Source organism: Rana temporaria, chromosome 12, assembly GCF_905171775.1.
Source record: "Rana temporaria chromosome 12, aRanTem1.1, whole genome shotgun sequence".
In the NCBI taxonomy this organism is placed as follows: domain Eukaryota; kingdom Metazoa; phylum Chordata; class Amphibia; order Anura; family Ranidae; genus Rana; species Rana temporaria.
In genome coordinates this window covers 41,288,969-41,310,219 of record NC_053500.1, presented here as the reverse complement: position 1 = coordinate 41,310,219, position 21,251 = coordinate 41,288,969, and the positions used below count along the sequence as shown (strand labels likewise).

General features: G+C 43.5%; 1 protein-coding gene across 2 annotated transcripts in view; it reads right to left on the bottom strand.

Annotated features, from left to right (window-relative positions):
- Window positions 1–962: 962 nt before the first annotated feature.
- LOC120918540 (keratin, type I cytoskeletal 15-like) overlaps window positions 963–21,251 on the bottom strand; it is a 32,520-nt gene continuing 12,231 nt past the window's right edge. Inside the window, exons 2-8 of one of the 2 annotated variants that reach the window (XM_040330172.1) lie at window positions 17,190–17,272; window positions 15,969–16,125; window positions 11,668–11,832; window positions 9,006–9,131; window positions 5,785–6,005; window positions 4,105–4,145; window positions 963–1,232 (exon numbers count right to left, since the gene is read on the bottom strand). In XM_040330172.1, the coding sequence (XP_040186106.1) occupies window positions 1,123–1,232; window positions 4,105–4,145; window positions 5,785–6,005; window positions 9,006–9,131; window positions 11,668–11,832; window positions 15,969–16,125; window positions 17,190–17,272 (903 nt within the window). In that variant the 3' untranslated portion in view covers window positions 963–1,122. Of the gene's footprint in view, window positions 1,254–4,104; window positions 4,146–5,784; window positions 6,006–9,005; window positions 9,132–11,667; window positions 11,833–15,968; window positions 16,126–17,189; window positions 17,273–21,251 lie in introns of both variants that reach the window. The other variant, XM_040330171.1, reaches the window with a different exon arrangement.

Here is a 21,251-nt window from a genome sequence, read left to right as displayed (position 1 = left end):
TCCTAAGATATTGCATTGTGTGAAAGTCTATTGATGATAGATTTGTTGGGGGTTGGCAGTCTGAAAGGTCAGATGGCTGACTTTTCAGCTGTAGTGGATTAACATGTCAATTACGTCTACAAAGGAATGTGTATTGTGTATCAGGTGAGAATATCTTATCGCGGAGTCAGAACGTCTGGGTAAATGGCTAGTAATTAGTTCATGTAGATTATCTGAATGTCATTATCTAAAGGAATGTGTATTAGGCACCCATTGTGTCATGTTGTGGGTGGAGTTAAGCCATTGTTTCTTGGGGCTTCTAACTGTATATTACAAGCCTGAGTTTACCATTAAAGTATCCTGTCTGTTTGGAACCAGAGAACAGAGGTGTGTCTCGTTATTCTGGGGGGAAATCCAATGGGTCCTGTCTGCTGGATTGTGGTGTGTCGGGAGCTGTCTTGGGTTGGTGGAATGGAATATCGTAACGGGGTTAACCCCTGACCGTTACATATGGAAACTCTGATGTATGGGAACTCTGATGTACAGGTACTCTGATAGGGACTGTGAGGTAAGGAGGGCTTGAATGGGAACTCTGATGTACAGGGACTCTGATGGGAACTGTGATGTAAGGAAGGCTTGGATGGGAACTCTGATGTACAGGGACTCTGATGGGGACTGTGATGTAAGGAGGGCTTGGATGGAAACTCTGATGTAAAGCCAAACTCTTATGTAAGGGGGGTTCTGATGGGGACCCTGATGTACGGGGACTCTGATGTGAGGTGGATTATGTTTTTACTGAAGTTCTTTCTCTTTTGTTCTGAACCATCTCATGCTGATTCAAAAAAAAAAGTCCAAATAAAACTTACTTACCACTGCAAATATTTTTAAAAATATAGGCTGGTGCCCTAAGGCTTAAAAGTTTGGAGACCCACGTCCTTCACCACCCAAATTGTAAAAAAAAAAAATACTATAGATACATTTAATCATAGTCTTATTTCATTCATTCCTTTATTATTTAGTAAATTTTCATTTGGTAGAATAGTAGAATTTGCCCATTAAGTAGTTAATGCTACTACCAAAACCTCAAGGTATCAACCTATGATTTAGTGATCAATAAATAGATTTATTTATTTATACAAAAATTTAATTCACATTTTCTTCTAATTCATGAAAACCCGACGCGCCAACACGTTCTGTGTATCTTCTTCCTTGATCTGCAAACAGTAAGCTCCTGGTGAGTGAGGACCTCGACTCTGAAACCAGAAACAAAAACACTAAAAACTTCAATGATGCAATTGTACGCTTATAAGAAAATGCTATAATGTACTTTTAGACTATATTTTACAGTGAGAAGGTAAAAACTTGTGGTACAAAATGGGCATCATCAGTTGGTAGAAAATAACTAGATAATTCCTATGCCTTTTTTTTGATTGGATGGTGGGGATTTAAAGGATCAATCTGGCCATAAAAATAATATTTTCGCTAAAGATGAAGTTTGATGGATGAAATCACCTACTAGCGTATGTACAGTATATATCTGGCGGGATCCATAAAGGGTGCAGGAGCGCCGCCCCATCTCTCCTGCCACCCCTCTTTTACCAATAGATACTGTAGATTCATGCATTGCATGAATCTATATATGGTTACCACTGCTGCCCCCTATTCAGGTGTCCAGCCTCTTTTAGGGCGCTGGGCATTTGAATTACAGCGGCAGGGGTGTTTTGGCAGCTCCTGATTAGAGCCATAGGCTCTAATATGCTTCCAAATTGGAGAACAGCGGGCACAATACTGTGTGTTCGCTGTTTACTCAGTGTTGTGTTAGGGAAGAAAATAAATCGCTTTCCTAACACTGACCCGCCAATCGGGTTACCTGTCACCCGGGGGGGGCACACTGTTACCCAGGGGGGGCACACTGGCAGCAATTGATGGGCAAGTAGCGGCAATTGATGGGCACACTGACAGCAATAGAGGCACAGTGGCAGCAATTGATGGGGCACAGTGGCAGCAATTGATGGGGCACAGTATCGCCAATTGATGGGCACACTGGTAGCAATTGATGGGTACAGTAGCTACGTTTGATGGGCACAGTGGCTGCAATTTATGTTTTTTGCACCCCCCAAAGAAAATTTGAGCACCAAAATCTCTCTGCTACAGTTTGATGACTTTCTCACCCAATTTGGAGAATTTACCCACCTTGGGGGGGGGGGGGGGGGGGGGGGGTTGCCAAATTATCTTGTTTCAGTTGACCAGATCTAAGAGAAGCTTCTTGGGAGAAAGATGCAATCAGTTTGCTGCAGGCAGGCAAAAAAAGATTTCCTTATTTTCCCCACCCCTCAGTGATCACTCACTGAGAATGTTGTAACATTGTAACTTTTAAGGGAACACTTCACCACTAAAACCAATAAAACCAAGGGTCACTTCACTGACCACCAATGTTAAAGGTACACTTCTCCACTAATGATCAACATAAGAGCGCACTTTACCACTGACCACCTTCTCCACTGACCATCAATGTAAGGGGGCACTTCATCACTGACCACCTTCACTGACCATCAATGTAAGGGGGCACTTCATCAGTAACTACCTTCTCCACTGAACATCAATCAAAAGGGGGCACTTCACCACTGACCACCTTCTCCACTGACCACCAATGTAAGGGGCACTTCATCACTGACCACCTTCTCCACTGACCATCAATGTAAGGGGGCACTTCATCACTGACCACCTTCTCTGACCATCAATGTAAGGGGGCACTTCATCAGTGACTTCCTTCTCCACTGAACATCAATGAAAAGGGGCACTTCACCACTCACCACCTTCTCCACTGACCACCAATGTAAGGGGCACTTCATCACTGACCACCTTCTCCATTGACCATCAATGTAAGGGGGCACTTCATCACTGACCACCTTCTCTGACCATCAATGTAAGGGGGCACTTCATCAGTGACTTCCTTCTCCACTGAACATCAATGAAAAGGGGCACTTCACCACTCACCACCTTCTCCACTGACCACCAATGTAAGGGGCACTTCATCACTGACCACCTTCTCCACTGACCTTTAATGTAAGGGTGCACTTCACCACTGACCATCAATGTAAGGGAGCACTTCATCACTGACAACCTTCTCCACTGACCTTTAATGTAAGGGGCACTTCACCACTGACCATCAATATAAGGGGGCACTTCACCACTGACCATCAATGTAAGGGGGCACTTCACCACTGACCACCTTCTCCATTGACCATCAATGCAAGGAACACGTCATCACTGACCACCAATGTAAGGGGACACTTCAACACTAACCACCTTTTCCACTGACCATCACTGTAGGGGGCACTTCACCACTGACCACCTTCTTCACTGACCATCAATGTAAGGGGGCACCTGTCAACTGACCACCTTCTCCACTGACCATCAATGTAAGGGGGCACTTCACCACTGACCACCTTCTCCACTGACCATCAATGTAAGGAATACGTCATCACTGACCACCAATGTAAGGGGGCACTTCAACACCTTTTCCACTGACCCTAACTGTAAGGGGCACTTCACCACTGACCACCTTCTTCACTGACCATCATTGTAAGGGGGCACCTGTCAACTGACCTCCTTCTCCACTGACCACCAATGTAAGGGGCACTTCACCACTGACCACCTTCTTCACTGACCATCATTGTAAGGGGGCACCTGCCAACTGACCACCTTCTCCACTGACCATCAATGTAAGGGCACAGTTCACCACTGACCACCCTCTCCACTGACTATCAATGTAAGGGGGCACTTCACCAATGACCACCCTCTCCACTATCAAATGTAAGGGGGTACTTCATCACTGACCACCTTCACTGACCATCAATATAAGGGTGCACTTCATCAGTGACTGCCTCCACTGGCCATCAATGTAAAAGGAGGCACTATATCACTGATCACCCACACCACTGACCTTCAATATAAAGTGGCACTTCATCCTTTGTCACCTTTCTTCACTGATCATCAATGTACTGTATGGGGGCTCTTCACCAAAATCCATTAACCAGGCCATGATATGTTGGATTTGCATTCTACTGATCTATATAGCTTGTCTCTAATATTTGTGTTGTGCCTAAATTGTAGCATACTTACTTTGTCTGTTGTAGGAAGGCTCATGGATCACAGTTTCTATCCTAAAAGAAGAATGAGTGCCAATAGTGAACAAATCATCAAATAAAAATCATAAAACAACAGCACAACTACCTACATTTTATATGTCAAGTACTGTGTTTGTTTCACAGCAAAAGGTGCACGATATGTTCACACCACAACTTCCTTGAATGGGGAAAGTTGAATTCAGCAGTTCTTCTGCTATTAGATACCCTCAAATTTCCTTGATTCCTTCCACACCAATTACAAGGGGGGCAGTAAGTGGAGACAGTGCATCCTGCTCAGTGGCGGTTCGTCCATAGAGGGCGCTGGAGCGCCGCCCCCTTTGGCTCTCGCCCGCCACTCAGTCTAATAACATACATTCATGCATTGCATGAATGTATGTTATTGTTGCCAGCTGCCGCTGGTTTATTTAGAGATGGCCAGAACTTGAGCGCCGGCCACCTGAATAACGGCAGCTGGTTGGCTGTGCAGAAGTACCTATCAGAGCCAGCGGTTCAGATAGGCTTTCCGAGTAAGCCCTCAGCTCCCGGATGTCTTATCCTCGGAATGTACGGGGGGGTGTGTTCCTTGGATAAGACTGACGGCCGTCTCAGCCAATCAGGTTCCCCGATTCTGGTTATCGGTAACCTGATTGGCTGAAGCATCCCTAAGGCGGGAGAAGACATCGAGGGACGTGGAAGGAGTAAGGTAAATGCATTTTACAGGGCACAGCGGCGACAATGGGCACAGAGGTGACAAAGGGCACAGTGGCATCAATGGTCACAGTGGTGACAAAGGGCACAGTGGCATCAATGGTCACAGTGGTGACAAAGAGCACAGTGGCATCAATGGGCACAGTGGTGACAAAGGGCACAGTGGTGACAATGGGCACAGTGGCAACAATTAAAGGGCACAGTGACATGCAGAGTGGCAACAATGGGCACAGTGGCAACAATTAAAGGGCACAGTGGTGACAATTGGCACAGTGGTGACAATTGGCACAGTGGCGACAATTGGCACAGTGGCGACAATTGAGGGGCACAGTGGCTGCGTTTGATGGAATGGCACAGTGGTGACAATTGATGGCACAGTGGCTGTGTTTGATGGCATGGCACAGTGGCTGCGTTTGATGGCATGGCACAGTGACTGCGTTTGATGGCATGGCACAGTGGTGTGAATTGATGGCATAGTGACTGCATTTGATGGCATGGCACAGTGGTGATAATTGATGGCACAGTGGCTGCATTTGATGGCATGGCACAGTGGTGACAATTGACGGCACAGTGGCTGCGTTTGATGGCATGGCACAGTGGTGACAATTGATGGCACAGTGGCTGCGTTTGATGGCATGGCACAGTGGCTGCGTTTGATGGCATGGCACAGTGGTGACAACTGATGGCACAGTGGCTGCATTTGATGGGCACAGTGAGGCTGCAATTTTTTTCTTTCTTTTTTTTTTCGTTTGCGCCCCCCCCCCCCCCCCAAAAAAAATCTTGAGCACCAGCCGCCACTGATCCTGCTTGTTTTATATAATGAAAGGACCGGAGAAACCCTCAGAGCTCTCAGTATACACTTCCTTTAAAAACCTTTTGCCCCAGTGTAAAAAAAGTAAAAACCAGAGAAAATACTCAGAAATGAAAATATAAGTCTTGACTAAAGTTTCGAATACAATGTCTTTACCTTTTCTCCTCATCTTCCATCAATATGGCGTACGTTCTTATTTCCATCTCCAGAAGGTCTTTCAGGTAATACAATAGCCTACTGTCAGAAGACAATTTCTCAGCTGCTGACCTTATTTTTGCCAATGCATCTTGTAACTTTATTACAGTTCCCTGTATACTTTCCAGATATACAGCATAACCAGCTTTGGTTTCATACAGTTCTGACTCCCGGGCAGATCTCTAGGAAAAAGAGGACACCATAGGATTTGTTAAAAGGGAATTTCTGCTAAGGCCCTGTTGTCTTTATTCAACAAATAATAGATACAGATAGAACTACCAATTAACTTTTTCATTTACACAGTTTATGGTTGACCTTTTATTCTTCTTTCTGCTTGTTTCCCTCTAACTATCGCCTGGTCTACCTATGCCTTATATTACTAGACATGTGCAATGCCAAAAAAAATTGTTCTTTTTCGTTTTATTTGTTTTTTAGCTTTTTTTAGAAATTCTAAAATTCAGACATTTGAAAATTCGGAAATTCTAAGATTCTGAATTCTGAAATTCTAAAAATCGGAAATTCGGAAATTTGGAAATTCGAAAATCCAAATTTTCAGATTATGAATTTCCGAAATTTATAATTTCCTGAAATTTATAATTTCCTGAAATTTATAATTTCCTGACATTTTGAATTTCCTGACATTTTGAATTTTGAATTTAATGTAAGGGTGCACTTCACCACTGACCATCAATATAAGGGTGCACTTCACCACTGACCATCAATATAAGGGTGCACTTCACCACTGACCATCAATATAAGGGTGCACTTCACCACTGACCATCAATATAAGGGTGCACTTCACCACTGACCATCAATATAAGAGTGCACTTCACCACTGACCATCAATATAAGGGTGCACTTCACCACTGACCATCAATATAAGAGTGCACTTCACCACTGACCATCAATATAAGGGTGCACTTCACCACTGACCATCAATATAAGAGTGCACTTCACCACTGACCATCAATATAAGGGGACATTTCACCACTGACCATCAATATAAGGGGACACTTCACCACTGTACATCAATATAAGGGTGCACTTCACCACTGACCATCAATATAAGGGGACACTTCACCACTGACCATTAATGTAAGGGGGCACTTCATCACTGACCACCTTCTCCACTGACCTTTAATGTAAGGGGCACTTCACCACTGACCATCAATATAAGGGGGCACTTCACTACTGACTATCAATGTAAGGGGGCACTTCACCACTGACCACCTTCTCCACTGACCATCAATGTAAGGAACACGTCATCACTAACCACCTTTTCCACTGACCATCACTGTAGGGGGCACTTCACCACTGACCACCTTCTTCACTGACCATCAATGTAAGGGGGCACCTGTCAACTGACCACCTTCTCCACTGACCATCAATGTAAGGAACACGTCATCACTCGAAATTCTAAATTCTAAAATTCTGAAATTTGAAAATCCAAATTTTCTGATTTTCGAATTTCCTGAAATTTAGAATTTCCGAATTTTTGAATTTCCTGAAATTTTAAATTAGAAAATCGGAAATTCGGAAATTAGAAATATCCAAATTTTCATATTTCCAAATCTCCTATTTTTTTAATTTCCAATTTCCTAATCTTCGAAATTTTTTAATTTTCGAATTTTGGAAATTTGGAAATTCAAAAATTTCGAAAATTTGAAAATTGGAAATTCGCAAATTAGAAAATCCAAATTTTCATATTTCTGAATTTCCGAATTTCCTAATTTTCAAAATTTCAAATTCTCGAATTTTCGAAATTTGGAAATTCGAAAATTAGAAATTCGGAAATTAGAAAATTTAGGAAATTCAAGATTTTGCATTTCCAAAATGTTTTAATTTTTTTCGAAACTAGAAAATCCGAAAATTTGGAAATTCAGAACTAAATGATTTGCACATGTCTATACATTACTAATATCCCTTATCTTAGTCATAGCTGCCCTCGCTCATACCCCCTTAACCATTTTATGTCAGCATTCAGCACCCCCTTTAGGTTGTAGACAGCTCTCAAAATGATGGAATAACTGACTGTAGTAGCCTTCTAAGATATGCCCATCTCTAATGCAGTACATCAGCTGTCATTTTTACTTGGGTACGCCCACACTTGTTCTTTGCATATATGGTTCCATTTTGACAACAAAAGACTCTGGTCTATCTATGGAAGTTTTCTACAACATTTTTATCTCTGCATTTTTTTATTTAAATGCTGTATGTATGATTGAGATGTATGTCTTTATAGACCTTGCTTTGTGCACTGGTGCTCAGTCATGTTGGAACAGGAAGGGGCCATCCCCAAACTGTTCCTTCAAAATTGGGAGCATAAAATTGTCCAAAATCTCTTGGTATGCTGACGCCTTAAGAGTTCCCTTCACTGGAACTAAGGGCCCAAGCCCAACCCCTGAAAAGCAACCCCATACCATAATCTACCCCTCTACCAAATGATTTGGACTAGTGCATGGTCCATAAAGACATGGATGAGCATGCAACTTTTATATTAGCTGACCTGGATATTAAATACTTAGCATTTTATGGCAACTAACATCCAGCTGCAATAAATAAATAAAAAAAAAAACATTATGTCTGCTCAAGTTTTCAGGGAGCAGTGACCTATGTCTTTAGCTCAAGCTGCCTGCCCATCACTGTTCAGGACATTTAGTGAGTTAACATAATATTCTGTTCCTCCATGAAAATTGGTAGCTTTATTCTTTACAAACCAAGATATGTGTGTGAGCTGCTTAGGCTGTATGGGAATAAAGTCCTGTGCCCACGGCTGTTAGTGCTGGCTGGGAAAGAAGTTTGGCTATGCTCCAGGCAATGGTAGAGATTGGTTGGGTGTCCCAAGAGCAGCACATCAAGTCTCAGCCTGAATCCCTGCCAGGCCACACCCCCAACACATTTCACTCTGCCTATCGGAGCTTTCCCATGAGTAAGCTCTGGTAAACGGAGTGAAATGCGTTGGAAGCGTGGCCTTGCGGAGGTCCAGGCTGAGACTGCAATTCACTTTCATACAGCTGGTTTTGACTTGATGTGCGGCTCCCGGGACACCTAACCACTCTCTACCTTTATTCTTTAATTAAGAAGATGTTTAAGATAGAATCTGGCAAATATGCAGGAAAAATGGAAAACCTATTTATGAGGAGTGCCTCCAAAAATGTAACGTGTTAATATTAGTGTATTACCAAGCTATGTTGAACCTCCAGTTCAGTCTCCAGCTCCTGCACTTTCCTCCATAACAAAGAAAGATGTCTCCTTTGGCTTTGAAGAAGTTCTGTGTCCATGCTGTTCTCCTGGGTGTTCTCATTAAACTACAAGAAGATACATAGTTGTTACTCATCATAATTCAGTTTTCTTTTTTCTCAGCCAATCAGGAGGGAGAGTCCCGGACGGCTGAGACACTCATGGGTATCGCTGGATAGAGATGGGGCTCAGGTAAGTATTAGGGGGGTTGAGCGGGGGATGCTGCACACTGAAGTTTTTTTTATCTTAACCACTTGAGGACCGAGCCTGTTTTTCAGACTCGGTGTTTACAAGTTAAAAACATTTTTTTTTGCTAGAAAATTACTTCGAACCCCCAAACATTATACATTTTTTCTAACACCCTAGAGAATAAAATTGCGGTCATTGCAATACTTTTTGTCACACAGTTTTTTCGCAGCGGTCTTACAAGCGCACTTTTTTTTTAAATAAAAATAAAACAGTAAAGTTAGCCCAATTTTTTTTATATTGTGAAAGATAATGTTATGCCAAGTAAATTGATACACAACATGTCACGCTTCAAATTTGTGCCCGCTCGTGGAATGGCGTCAAACTTTTACCCTTAAAAATCTCCATAGGCGATGTTTAAATTTTTTTTACAGGTTGCATGTTTTGATTGCGGCGATACCTCACATGTGTGGTTTGAACACCATTTTTATATGCGGGCGCTGCTCACGTATGTGTTAGATTCTGCATGTGATTCTGCTCGTCGGAAAAGGGGCACTTTAAAAAAAAATATCTTATTTATTTTACTTTATTTTTATGATTTTAAAACTGTTTAGAAAAAAAAAAAATGGTCACTTTTATTTCTATTACAAGGAATGTAAACATCCCGTGTAATAGAAAAAAGCTCTTAAATGTGAGATCTGGGATCAAAAAGACCTCAGTTCTCATATTTGGACTTAAATGCAATAACAAATTGAAATAAAAAAATTAGTCATTTGGAAAAATGACAACAAAAAATGTCCCTTTAAGACGTATGGGCAGAAGTGACGTTTTGATGTCACTTCCGCCCTGCTATGGTATGGAGACGGGGGGGGGGGGGGCCATCTTGCCCTCACTTGTATCCATACCTAACAGGACACAGGACCGATCCCATCGGGTGATGTGATGACGTCATGCCCAGGTACCCGTAAGTAAACAAAGCCGCGATTGCGGCTAGTAAGCAACACTAATCATGAGATCGGTGAAATTTTTTTCACCAATCTCATGCTTTCCAGCCCGGAGGAGAGATGTTGGGTCTTATTGACCCCGAATCTCTCCATTGAGAGGACTTGTCACGCACATTTCCTATTACAAGGGATGTTTATATTCCTTGTAATAGGAATGAAAGTGTAAAAAAATAAATAAATAAGTAAAAAAAAAAAAAAAAAAGAATAAAAAAAAAAATGAAAATGCCCCTGTCCCCGGTAGCTCGCGCGCAGAAGCGAACGCACACATAAGTCCCGCCGACATATGTAAACGCTGTTTAAACCACATATGTGAGGTATTGATGCGTGCATTAGAGTGCCAGCAACAATTCTAGCACTAGATCTTCTCTGTAAATCTAAACTGGTAACCTGTAAAAAATTTCAAAACGTTGCCTATGGAGATTTTTATGTACCGAATGTTTGGCACCATTCCATAAGTGTGCGCAATTTTAAAGCGTGACATGTTAGGTATCTATTTACTCGGTGTAACATAATATTTCATACTTTACAAAAAAATTGGGCTAACTTTACTGTTTTGTTATTTTTTTAATTCATGAAACAATTTTTTTCCCCAAAAAAAAGTTTTTTTAAAAATTATTGTGCAAATACTGTGCAAGATAAAATGTTGCAATGACCGTCGTTTTATACCCTAGGGTGTCTGCTAAAAAACATATATAATGTTTGGGGGTTCTGCGTAATTTTCTAGTAATAGAATGATGATTTGTACATGTAGGAGAGAAGTGCCAGAATAGGCCGGTATGGAGGTGGGTATAAAAGCCCTGTATTGAAGTGGTTAAGTTACTACTGCAGCGTCTTTAATTAATTATTGATGTGACTTTCACATTTAACATGCTCACACTTCCATATTTGTGCTATCATAACAAATTTAGAGATTTATAAATTAGCCACTAGAGGGGGCAAATGCTCAGCTTGTCCTCCTTTTTATCAACTGTTGAGATAAGATGAGTCTGAGAGTGTAAGGTATTGCTTTTATTAAGTGGGTTGACTCATATGGATCAATTTAGTAAAAAGTAGAGGATGTTCCCTTAGTAAGGTGAATGTTAACTTAGTTCGGTAAAAATGGAAAAGCAGCGTTGAATATCCAATAATGTGCAAGGGAAATTACATTTTGTGCATCTGTGATATACAGCAAAGCAAGAAGCCGTGAAAATACGATTGTTCCACATACATATCCAAACTAAAAACTATATTATACAAAGTTCTTAAAATAGTCACATGAATTGAAAATGTTGTTTACTTCCAGCTGATCCCATTCAGAACAAATACAAATATACTATGCATTCCCTTTATTAATGATGATTACTATTTTTAAATTTTTTAGATAGATAGAAGATACATTTTTAAGAACTCTTGAATATAATATAACTATCCAAACCTTTTCCTCGAGCAAGGATTCATAGTGTTGTTGATGATGACTGGCCATGGCCTTGTACTGCTCTCTCATCTTCTCCAGGGCATCTGTAAGCTCTGTTGGTTGCATGCTGTCCACCTCAACATTCACTTGGCACTTGGATTTTTCCTGTAGGAGACCCTCTCTTTCCTACAAATAAAACAAATATAGTGTGTATATAGCGTATATACACTCACAGGCCACTTTATTAGGTACACCTCAGGGATTTAAGCGACTTTGAACGTGGTATGGTTGTTGGTGCCAGACGGGTTGGTCTGAGTATTTAAAAAACTGTTGATCAACTGGGATTTTCACTGACAACCATCTCTAGGGTTTAAAGAGAATGGTCCAAAAAAGAAAAAGAAAAAATATCCAGTGAGGGGCAGTTGTGTCAGAGGAGAATGGGCAGACTGATTTTAGATGATAGAAAGGCAACAGTAACTCAAATAATTACTCGTTATAACCAAGAATATCATCTCTGAATACACAACACATCAAACCTTCAAGCAGATGGACTGTATACAGCAGAAGACCACTCCGGTTGCCACTCCAGTCAGCTAAGAACAGGGAACTGAGGCTACAATTCGCACAGACTCACCAAAATTGGACAACAGAAGATTGGAAAAACGTTGCCTGGTCTGATGAGTCTCGATTTCACCTGCGACATTCAGATGGTAGGGTCAGAATTTGGTGTAAATAACATGAAAGCATGGATCCATCCTGCCTTGTATCAATGGTTCAGGTTGGTGGTGTAATGGTGTGCAGGATATTTTCTTGGCACATTTTGGGCCCCTTAGTGCCAATTGAGCATCGTTTAAAGACCACGGCCTACCTGAGTATTTTTGCTGACCATGTTTATCCCTTTATGACTACAGTGTCCCCATCTTCAGATGGCTCCTTCCAGCAGGATAATGCCCCATGTCACAAAGATCCAATCATCTCACCACTGGTTTCTTGAACATGACAATGAGGTCACTGTACTCCAACGGCCTCCACAGTCACCAGATCTCATCCAATAGAGAACCTTTGGGACGTGGTGGATGAGATTCGCATCAAGGATGTGCAGCAGACAAATCTGAAGCAACTGCGTGATGATATCAGGAGAAAAAACAAGAGGAAAAGCGCCTCTGAGTATTCTGTATTTTAATATTTATAATAAAAAGTATCCAGCACTTACATAATGATAAACAATGGTGAAGTCTGGGAAGCTGGTGTAGAACTTTACTGACGATCAGTGAAGTCAGGATCGAGAGATGTTGTCATCTAAACCAGATTACTGCAGCCGCTCGGAGCCGGGGGGAGCCGACTGTGTCCGTGATGATAGGATGCTGCTGGGCTGGAGTCTCGTGTGCAGGCGTGTGACGTCAGCTGGACGGGGGCCGAGGGAGACCACGACGCGTTTCAGAGCGTGCGCGAGTCAGGGAGCAGACCTGTCACTATGGAACAAAATCTCGGAGGAATGTTTCCAACAACTTGTGGTCCAACCCGGTACTAGCAAGGTGTACCTAATAAAGTGTCCGGAGTGTGTATATTCCTACAAGGTATACCTTGTAAGGGGATTCTGGCAGTGGTTATTTATATTGGCAGACTACAGAAGATCCTCCTCTGATTTTTTTAGAGATACGGGAGGGGGTGGTGATGGGGGGGGGGGTCTGTAGTCCCAACATACTTCCTAAGAAAATATTATTTTATTGAAAGAGTAGTTGATGCTTGGAACAGCCTTCTGGCAGAAGTAGTGAGTCAGTCAGCAGTATGTGAATTCAAACATGCTTGGGATAAACAGATCTGTACCCATAGTAAAAAAAAAAGAAAACACAATAGGGCAGATTCGAGGGTCCACTTGGTCTTTCTCTGACGTTCCTTTTCTGTGTTTCTGTATGTAGCACTACCCCCATAGGAGCCGCTGATTTTAACTTGTTCTTCCTAAAACATTGCAGAGATTTTACCAATCACACAGACAACAGTCCACTCACCCTGGCTCCATTAAACAGTCTAGGGATATTTTTTTCCTGATTTATTGCTTGTAGAACTTGTAACAGTAGAGAGGCTGGGTGGTATGGGGTACTCCAAAATGCTGTCTTGTAACAGGTGGATTTTTATATGAGCCTCTTAGGCCTCGTACACACGATTGAACATGTTTGCTGAAACTGGTCCGCGGACCAGTTTCCGCGGACATTTTCGGTCGTCTGTACGGCCGACCGGACCGGATTCCCGGCCTAGCGGACAGGTTTCCAGCGGACCAATGTGTCATTGTCGCGGCCACGGCGCGGCCACGTCACCGCGTATCCTGTCCACGGGGAATTTGGTCTGATGGTGTGTACAGCCATCAGACCAAATGATCCCAGCGGACATGTCCGATGAAAACGGTCCGCGGACCGTTTTCATCGGACAGGTCCCGTCGTGTGTGCGAGGCCTGAGTGTAAATAGTAATCATAAAGTTATAGTACCATCATCCTGGAGATCAATTTTGAATAGAACAAGGGTTAATGGGACCCCAGAGGCCCAAAAAGACCAAGAACAAGTAAGGGGCAAGGGGACTATACCGGTACTAGATAAGAAAAATTAGAAAGGAATTGTAAGGGTAAAAAATATACATCAGTTTATTTTTAATATAGTATCAAAAAAACAGGAGACACACATAAATATAAAATACATCAAAAACAGCGGTATAAAATTGTAGACATATTGTACGACCAGCCGTCCCAATCACCGAGATGGAATGGACCCTTGACGAAGGGTGGCGGTGAAACAAAGGGGGTCATACAAGTCAAAATCTCTACTAGTTTTGCGTCGATAGATGCTTCGTCAGGAGAATTTCTGTACAAGAAACAACCACTTGCTAGCGAGCCAAGGGCCAGCCGCGGAGAAGTTATTCCCACACAGCGACCAGGGTGGAGGGAGGGCCCGACTGGAAGGGGAAACCTGTATTGGCTGTGTGAGATATTCAGGTAAGGGGGCTTGAGGATCTATGTGCACATAAGTTATGTGTTAAGGTTCAGGTATGCCAGCAAGCTTGTCCTCAGAGCCAGGTGTGTATCACCTGGCTCTGAGGACAAGCTTCCTGTTCTACCTAACACAAGCTGTCTACCTATAAAGCAACTCTTCTGTTGCTGGCATACCTGAACCTTAAGGGCCCTTTCACACTGGGGCATTTTTCAAGCGCTTTAGCGTTAAAAAAAGCGCCTGTAAAACGCCTGAAAGAAGCTGCATCTGCAATCCCAATGTGAAAGCTCGAGTGCTTTCACACTAAAGCGCCTGAAAAACACCCCAGTGTGAAAGTGGTCTTAGCGTTAAAAAAAGCGCCTGAAAGAAGCTGCATCTGCAATCCCAATGTGAAAGCCTGAGTGCTTTCACACTGAGGCGCTGAGCTGGCAGGGCGTCAAAAAAAGTCCTGCATGCAGCTTCTTTGCAGCGCTTTAGGAGCGGTTAATACACCGCTCCTAAAGCCCCCTTCCCATTGAGGAAGCTTTTTTTAACGCCAAAGCGCCTGAAAAGCGCCTCAGTGTGAAAGGGGTCTTAGCAGCGCTTTACCAGCGTTTTTCGGGCGCTGGCAGTGTGAAAGGCCTCTGAAAGCACTTGGGCTTTCACATTGGGATTGCAGATGAGGCTTCTTTCAGGCGCTTTACAGGCTTTTTTTAAACGCCAAAGCGCCTAAAAAACGCCCGAAAAACGCCCCAGTGTGAAAGGGGTCTAACACATAACTTATGTGCAGCTCTTGAGTACTTGCCGCAAATTTGCACATAGATCCTCAAGCCCCCTTACCTGAATATCTCACACAGCCAATACAGGTTTCCCCTTCCAGTCGGGCCCTCCCTCCACCCTGGTCGCCGTGTGGGAATAACTTCTCCCCGGCTGGCCCTTGGCTTGCTAGCAAGTGGTTGTACAACATGTACGACGGCACTCTAAAGGGGAAGTTCTATTCGCCTTTGGGCTGCTTTAGCTGATTCAGTGTTAGTAAAAGACGATTTGCGCTTTTCTGTCTGTTACAGCGTGATGAATGTGCTTACTCCATTGTGAACGGTAGTTTTACCAGAACGAGCGCTCCCATCTCATAACTTGCTTCTGAGCATGCGCGGGTTTAAAACGTTGTTTTAGCCCACACACGATCATTTTTTACAACCCGAAAAACGACATTGTTTAAAACGATGTTAAAAAATGCAGCATGTTCAAACTTTTTTTTTGTCGTTTTTCAGAAGCCGAAAAATGATGTGTGGCAACGACGTTTTTTTCATGCTGAAAAATGATCGTGTGTACGCAGCATTACTATAATAGTTCAGATAGCTTACCTCATTCTGATTTTGCTTAAGGTTCTCCAGTTCCTTAGTTAAGATCTGTTCCTCAACTTCCAAACAGCGTATCTCCATCTCAAGACCACTGCTGGCAGCTTTGAGCATCTTCACATCACCTTTTATTGCATTTTGCAAAGCTAATTCTTCTTGATACCTGTGTTTCAAGGAAAAACATTTCATTGTGTTGTTTTTCATGATTGTTACGTATTTACTCTGCCACCTTTTTCACAATCATATTTCAAATATAAATGTAAATACAGTGTGGGGATTATCTCTTTTGTCAAAATCTTTATCATATTTGCCCATTTCCAGCCAATGGGTTAAGTTCTGGGTTCAAAATGTATTAGGCTACACTTAGCTTCTTCACTAAAGAATACCATTGTTACAGAGTTAAATTACTAAAGCTCATTTTACAAACAGGCAGCTGAATTAGCCAGACTTGTTTTCCTTTAGAAAGGACATTTTATGCAGGGACAGTTCTAAACACAGGAAACATGCACTACTTTACAGGCATACTATAAACAGCCATCAGGTACAAAATGTAAAGGAATATTCCACTTTTATTGTTTCACTTTAAGCATCATTAAAATCACTGCTCCCGAAAAAACTGCCATTTTTAAAACTTTTTTTTGCATTGATACATGTCCCCTGGGGCAGGACCAGGGTCCCCAAACACTTTTTATGACCTTAACTTGCATATTAACCTCTAAAATTAACTAAAAATTAACACTTTTGATTTTTCATGTTCGTGTCCCATAGACATTAACAGTGTTCGCGCGTTCAAGCACATTTTTTGCCTGTTCGCATGTTCTGGTGTGAACCGGGGGGGGGGGGGTTCGGCTCATCTCTAATCTAGAGTCCCCAAGAAATGAAGCCAGTTGGTGTTTCACCCAACTTAATTCATGATTAAAATAAACTTTTTTGGTGTTTAACATTGTCTAAGCATTTCACTGTATTAGTTGCTTTAGTTAGAGTGTGCCCAAATGGAACTATTGTCCAAAACTTATAGAATCGTTTTCTAGAACTGGTTTTCTCATGTTCTACTGCAAATTCTGGCCATTTTCCCAAAGGGAGGTCAGCCATTCAATTTCCCATTCCTCAGTTCTATCATACAGAAGAACCTTTGAGTTTCTGGTAATCTGTAGAACACCCAGGGTGGTCATGCATAACATGGTCTGAATAGCATAAACCTATTACTATGGGAACAATGAAACTCACTTCTCTTTAAAGCCGTCTGCTGTTATTTTCGTGTTCTCAATTTTCAGGCAACATTCGGCATTAGCTTGTTTTGTACTTCTTATCTGAAGAACAAAAAAAAATTGTTTTAGCCAAGAGTTTTGTTTTGTCAGACTGAAGACCTTTTAGTAACATACACACAACGCACATGTGCACACTCTTTTCAACATTTCAGGCAGGCTACACAAATTTTGGGCATGATTTCTGTAATATATCCAAAACCAAGCTCATATTTCCTCCCCATGTGCCTGCCTCTTCCCTTGATCTCTCTGTCAAGATCGATGGCACAACTATAAACCCATCCCCGCATGCCAAGGTTCTACGTGTAGTCCTGGACTTTGATCTATCCTTTCGGCCCCATATCCAATAACTGTCCAAATCTTACATATGTACATAGTTGGTGAGGTTGAAAAAAGACACAAGTCCATCCAGTTTAACCTTGATGCCTGAACCTTCGCAACCTCTCCAAAATACGCCCTTTCCTAACCAAAGACACCGAAACTCCCTTCTCATTGGCTAACCTTTACATAAGCTATCGCCCCGTCAGCAGGGCCGGACTGGGAGTAAAAACCAGCCCTGGAAAAAATGTCATACCAGCCCCAGAGCATTATTATACCAGCCCAACATAATAACGTCATTATTTTCTTGTTCATGAAAGGGAAAACCATAAAGCACATTTGAAGAGTGTATTATATATACTGTATTTATTGGCGTATAACACTCACTTTTTTACCCTGAAAAAAGAGGGTAAACTGTGGCTGCGTGTTATACGCAGGGGGCAGTGAAACTTCCCTCTTAAAGTTAGGGTGCGTGTTATACACCTGTGCATGTTATACACCGATAAATACGGTAGATAAGACAGATATGAAAGCACATAGGGCTAGGGATAGATAGATAGATAGATAGATAGATAGATAGATAGATAGATAGATAGATAGATAGATAGATAGATAGATAGATATCAGAAATTCCAGTTAAGAGTTAAAACCATGCCAGGGGCTGCGGGCATGGTACAGGAGATGCCAGGGGCTGCAGGCATGGTACAGGAGATGCCAGGGGCTGCGGGCATGGTACAGGAGATGCAAGGGGCTGTGGGCATGGTACAGGAGATGCAAGGGGCTGCGGGCATGGTACAGGAGATGCCAGGGGCTGCGGGCATGATACAGGAGATGCCAGGGGCTGCAGGCATGTTACAGGAGATGCCAGGGGCTGCGGGCATGGTACAGGAGATGCCAGGGGCTGCGTGCATGGTACAGGAGATGCCAGGGGCTGCGGGCATGGTACAGGAGATGCAAGGGGCTGTGGGCATGGTACAGGAGATGCAAGGGGCTGTGGGCATGGTACAGGAGATGCCAGGGGCTGCAGGCATGGTACAGGAGATGCCAGGGGCTGCGGGCATGATACAGGAGATGCCAGGGGCTGCAGGCATGTTACAGGAGATGCCAGGGGCTGCGGGCATGGTACAGGAGATGCCAGGGGCTGCGGGCATGGTACAGGAGATGCCAGGGGCTGCGGGCATGATACAGGAGATGCCGGGGGCTGCGGGCATGGTACAGGAGGAGATGTCAAGATGGCAGAGGCTGCGGGCATGGTACAGGAGATGTCAGAGGATTCAGGCATGGTACAGAAGATGTCAGAGGATTCAGGCATGGTACAGAAGATGTCAGAGGATTCAGGCATGGTACAGAAGATGTCAGAGGATTCAGGCATGGTACAGAAGATGTCAGAGGTTGTGGGGATGGTACAGGAGATGGTTAGAGCCTGAGGACATGATACTAAAGATGGTAAGATATGTAGACATGATACAGGAGATGGTCAGAGAATGCAGACATGGTACAAGAGATCAATGCAGCCTCAACAGTGCCCATCAAATGTAGCCTCACTGTACCCATCATTGCAGCCTCACTGTGCCCATCATTGCAGCCTCACTGTGCCCATCATCGCAGCCTGACCGTGCCCATCATCGCAGCCTCACCGTGCCCATAATGCAGTCTCACAGTTGAACTGATTGGACTACCCATTGTTTTGTATGGGGAGGCGAATGTAAACAGACGTGTCCATTTACACCTGCCTGCATCCGCTCTAGCAGATTGGATGACAGTCAGACCGGTCCATAGAGAACCCCACTGAGCAGGTGGATTTGCTTGGCAGAGTCTGTCCATGTGAAAGGGCTCCAAGGGACAGATCTGGGGACTGTAATGTAAAGGGAAACTGATGTAAGGGCCAGTTCACACCAGACGCAGTTCCGTACAGTTTTGTGCGTATTTTTTTTGCAGTAAAAATGCATGCACAGTGTTTTCCATGTATTCCAATGGCTCTAGTTCACACCATGCAGTCAGTTTCTGGTGCAGAAACTGACTGCATGGTGTGAACTAGAGCCAACAAAAGCCATTAGAATACATGGAAAAAACTGTGCATGCATTTTGTGCATAAAAAAAGCAAACGGAACTGCGTCTGGAGTCAACTGGCCCAAAGAGGTACTCTTGGAATCCTCACGTAAGGGGGTCTCTGATCAGCAAAGCCCCCACGTACATCAGAGTCCCCCTTTACATCACAGTCCACAGAGGTGTGCTCAGAGGCTGGCGAAATGAGAGGAAGTGGGGGGGTGATATTTTCCTTACCATAAATGAAGGCTTGGGCCCTGGATTGGTCAGCAAACAAGGCCTACTAGTCTGTACTATACATATACATAGGCTGGCAGAGCATGCTGGGGCTTGTAGTGCACCACACTAGGGAAACCCTAGTGGGCTGCTGTGTTGGTTGAGGGACTCTGGAGGTGACAACACACTATGTTCAGCCCCATCAAAGACTGACCCACCTGTGTGCGGGTTTCTTTTCATTCACTGACCTGGAGAGCTGTGGATCCTCTGTGGAGGGTTGCAGCATCCATATTACAAGCTGTCATTCCCTCCACTATCTAACTGCTGCAGGCTGCTGCTGGAGTTTCTCTTTGGGAAGCACGGAGGAGCTGCAGAGGATTGTAATGTGGGCGGGGCCACAGGGACACACACGAGGGGGGTGAGAGGAGAAGATCCTGCTATCTGTATCCCTTTTTTCTCTCCTGTCTGACGTCCGTGCGAGGAGGGGGGGGGGGGGCGTTCTGTCAGTGCGGGGTCCAAGCATAACTGAAGCCAGCAACCCTGAAGCCACATTACTAGCTTTTGCCCCAACCCCCCCACAGCAGACACAAGCTGGTCTAGGAGGAGAGGGGGGGGGGGGGGCCTTTTCAAACAGTACCGCGGCCAAAGTCTTCACACAGCAGACACAGGCAGCTCGCAAACACACAGCGGGGGATGCCCGCTGACTCTATGTGAGTGTGACGTGTAGTGGAGGAGGAGAGAGCGGATCGCTGCGCTGCAGCCACAGCTTAGCCCAAAGCAGCCTCAGGGCAGGCAGCCTACCGGGAGATGTCCCGGGATCCCGGTAGGCCAGTCCGGCCCTGCTGGCTTCCACTCAACCAAAGAAATAAATTCAAAATACTAACAGTAATACTAACAGCAACTTACAAAGCCATCCACAACTCAGCCCCCACCTTCATCAATAACTTAGTCTCAAAATACCAACCTAATCATTCTCTTCATTCCTCCCAAGACCTCCTGTTCTCTAGTTCCCTCATAACCTCCTTCCATGCTCGTCTTTTTCAGAGCCTCTCCCATCCTATGGAACTCCCTACTCCAATCTGCCCGATTATCTCCTACTCTGTTTGCTTTTAGAAGTTTTAGAAGTAACCAAGGCACTATAATTTCTCCACTGGTCACTGACCGTATTCTGTAGAACAGATATTTTAATAGTTCCATACATGCCTCCCATCAATGTAATTATTGCAAATAAAACCGATTAAAGATCTAAATCTCTTTCCCACGCTATTTGTGCAAGCGTTTGTTGACTCTCTTTGACTTCTCTCAGAAAGATAAAGGTACCCTTTGTTTGTGAAAAGATATTCTGTTCCCTTTTGGCGTCTGTGGTTTGCATTTCATCAAAAGGATGCCGATATCAACATGTATATACTGTTTTGACATTCAATGTAACAATTGTATTATTGCT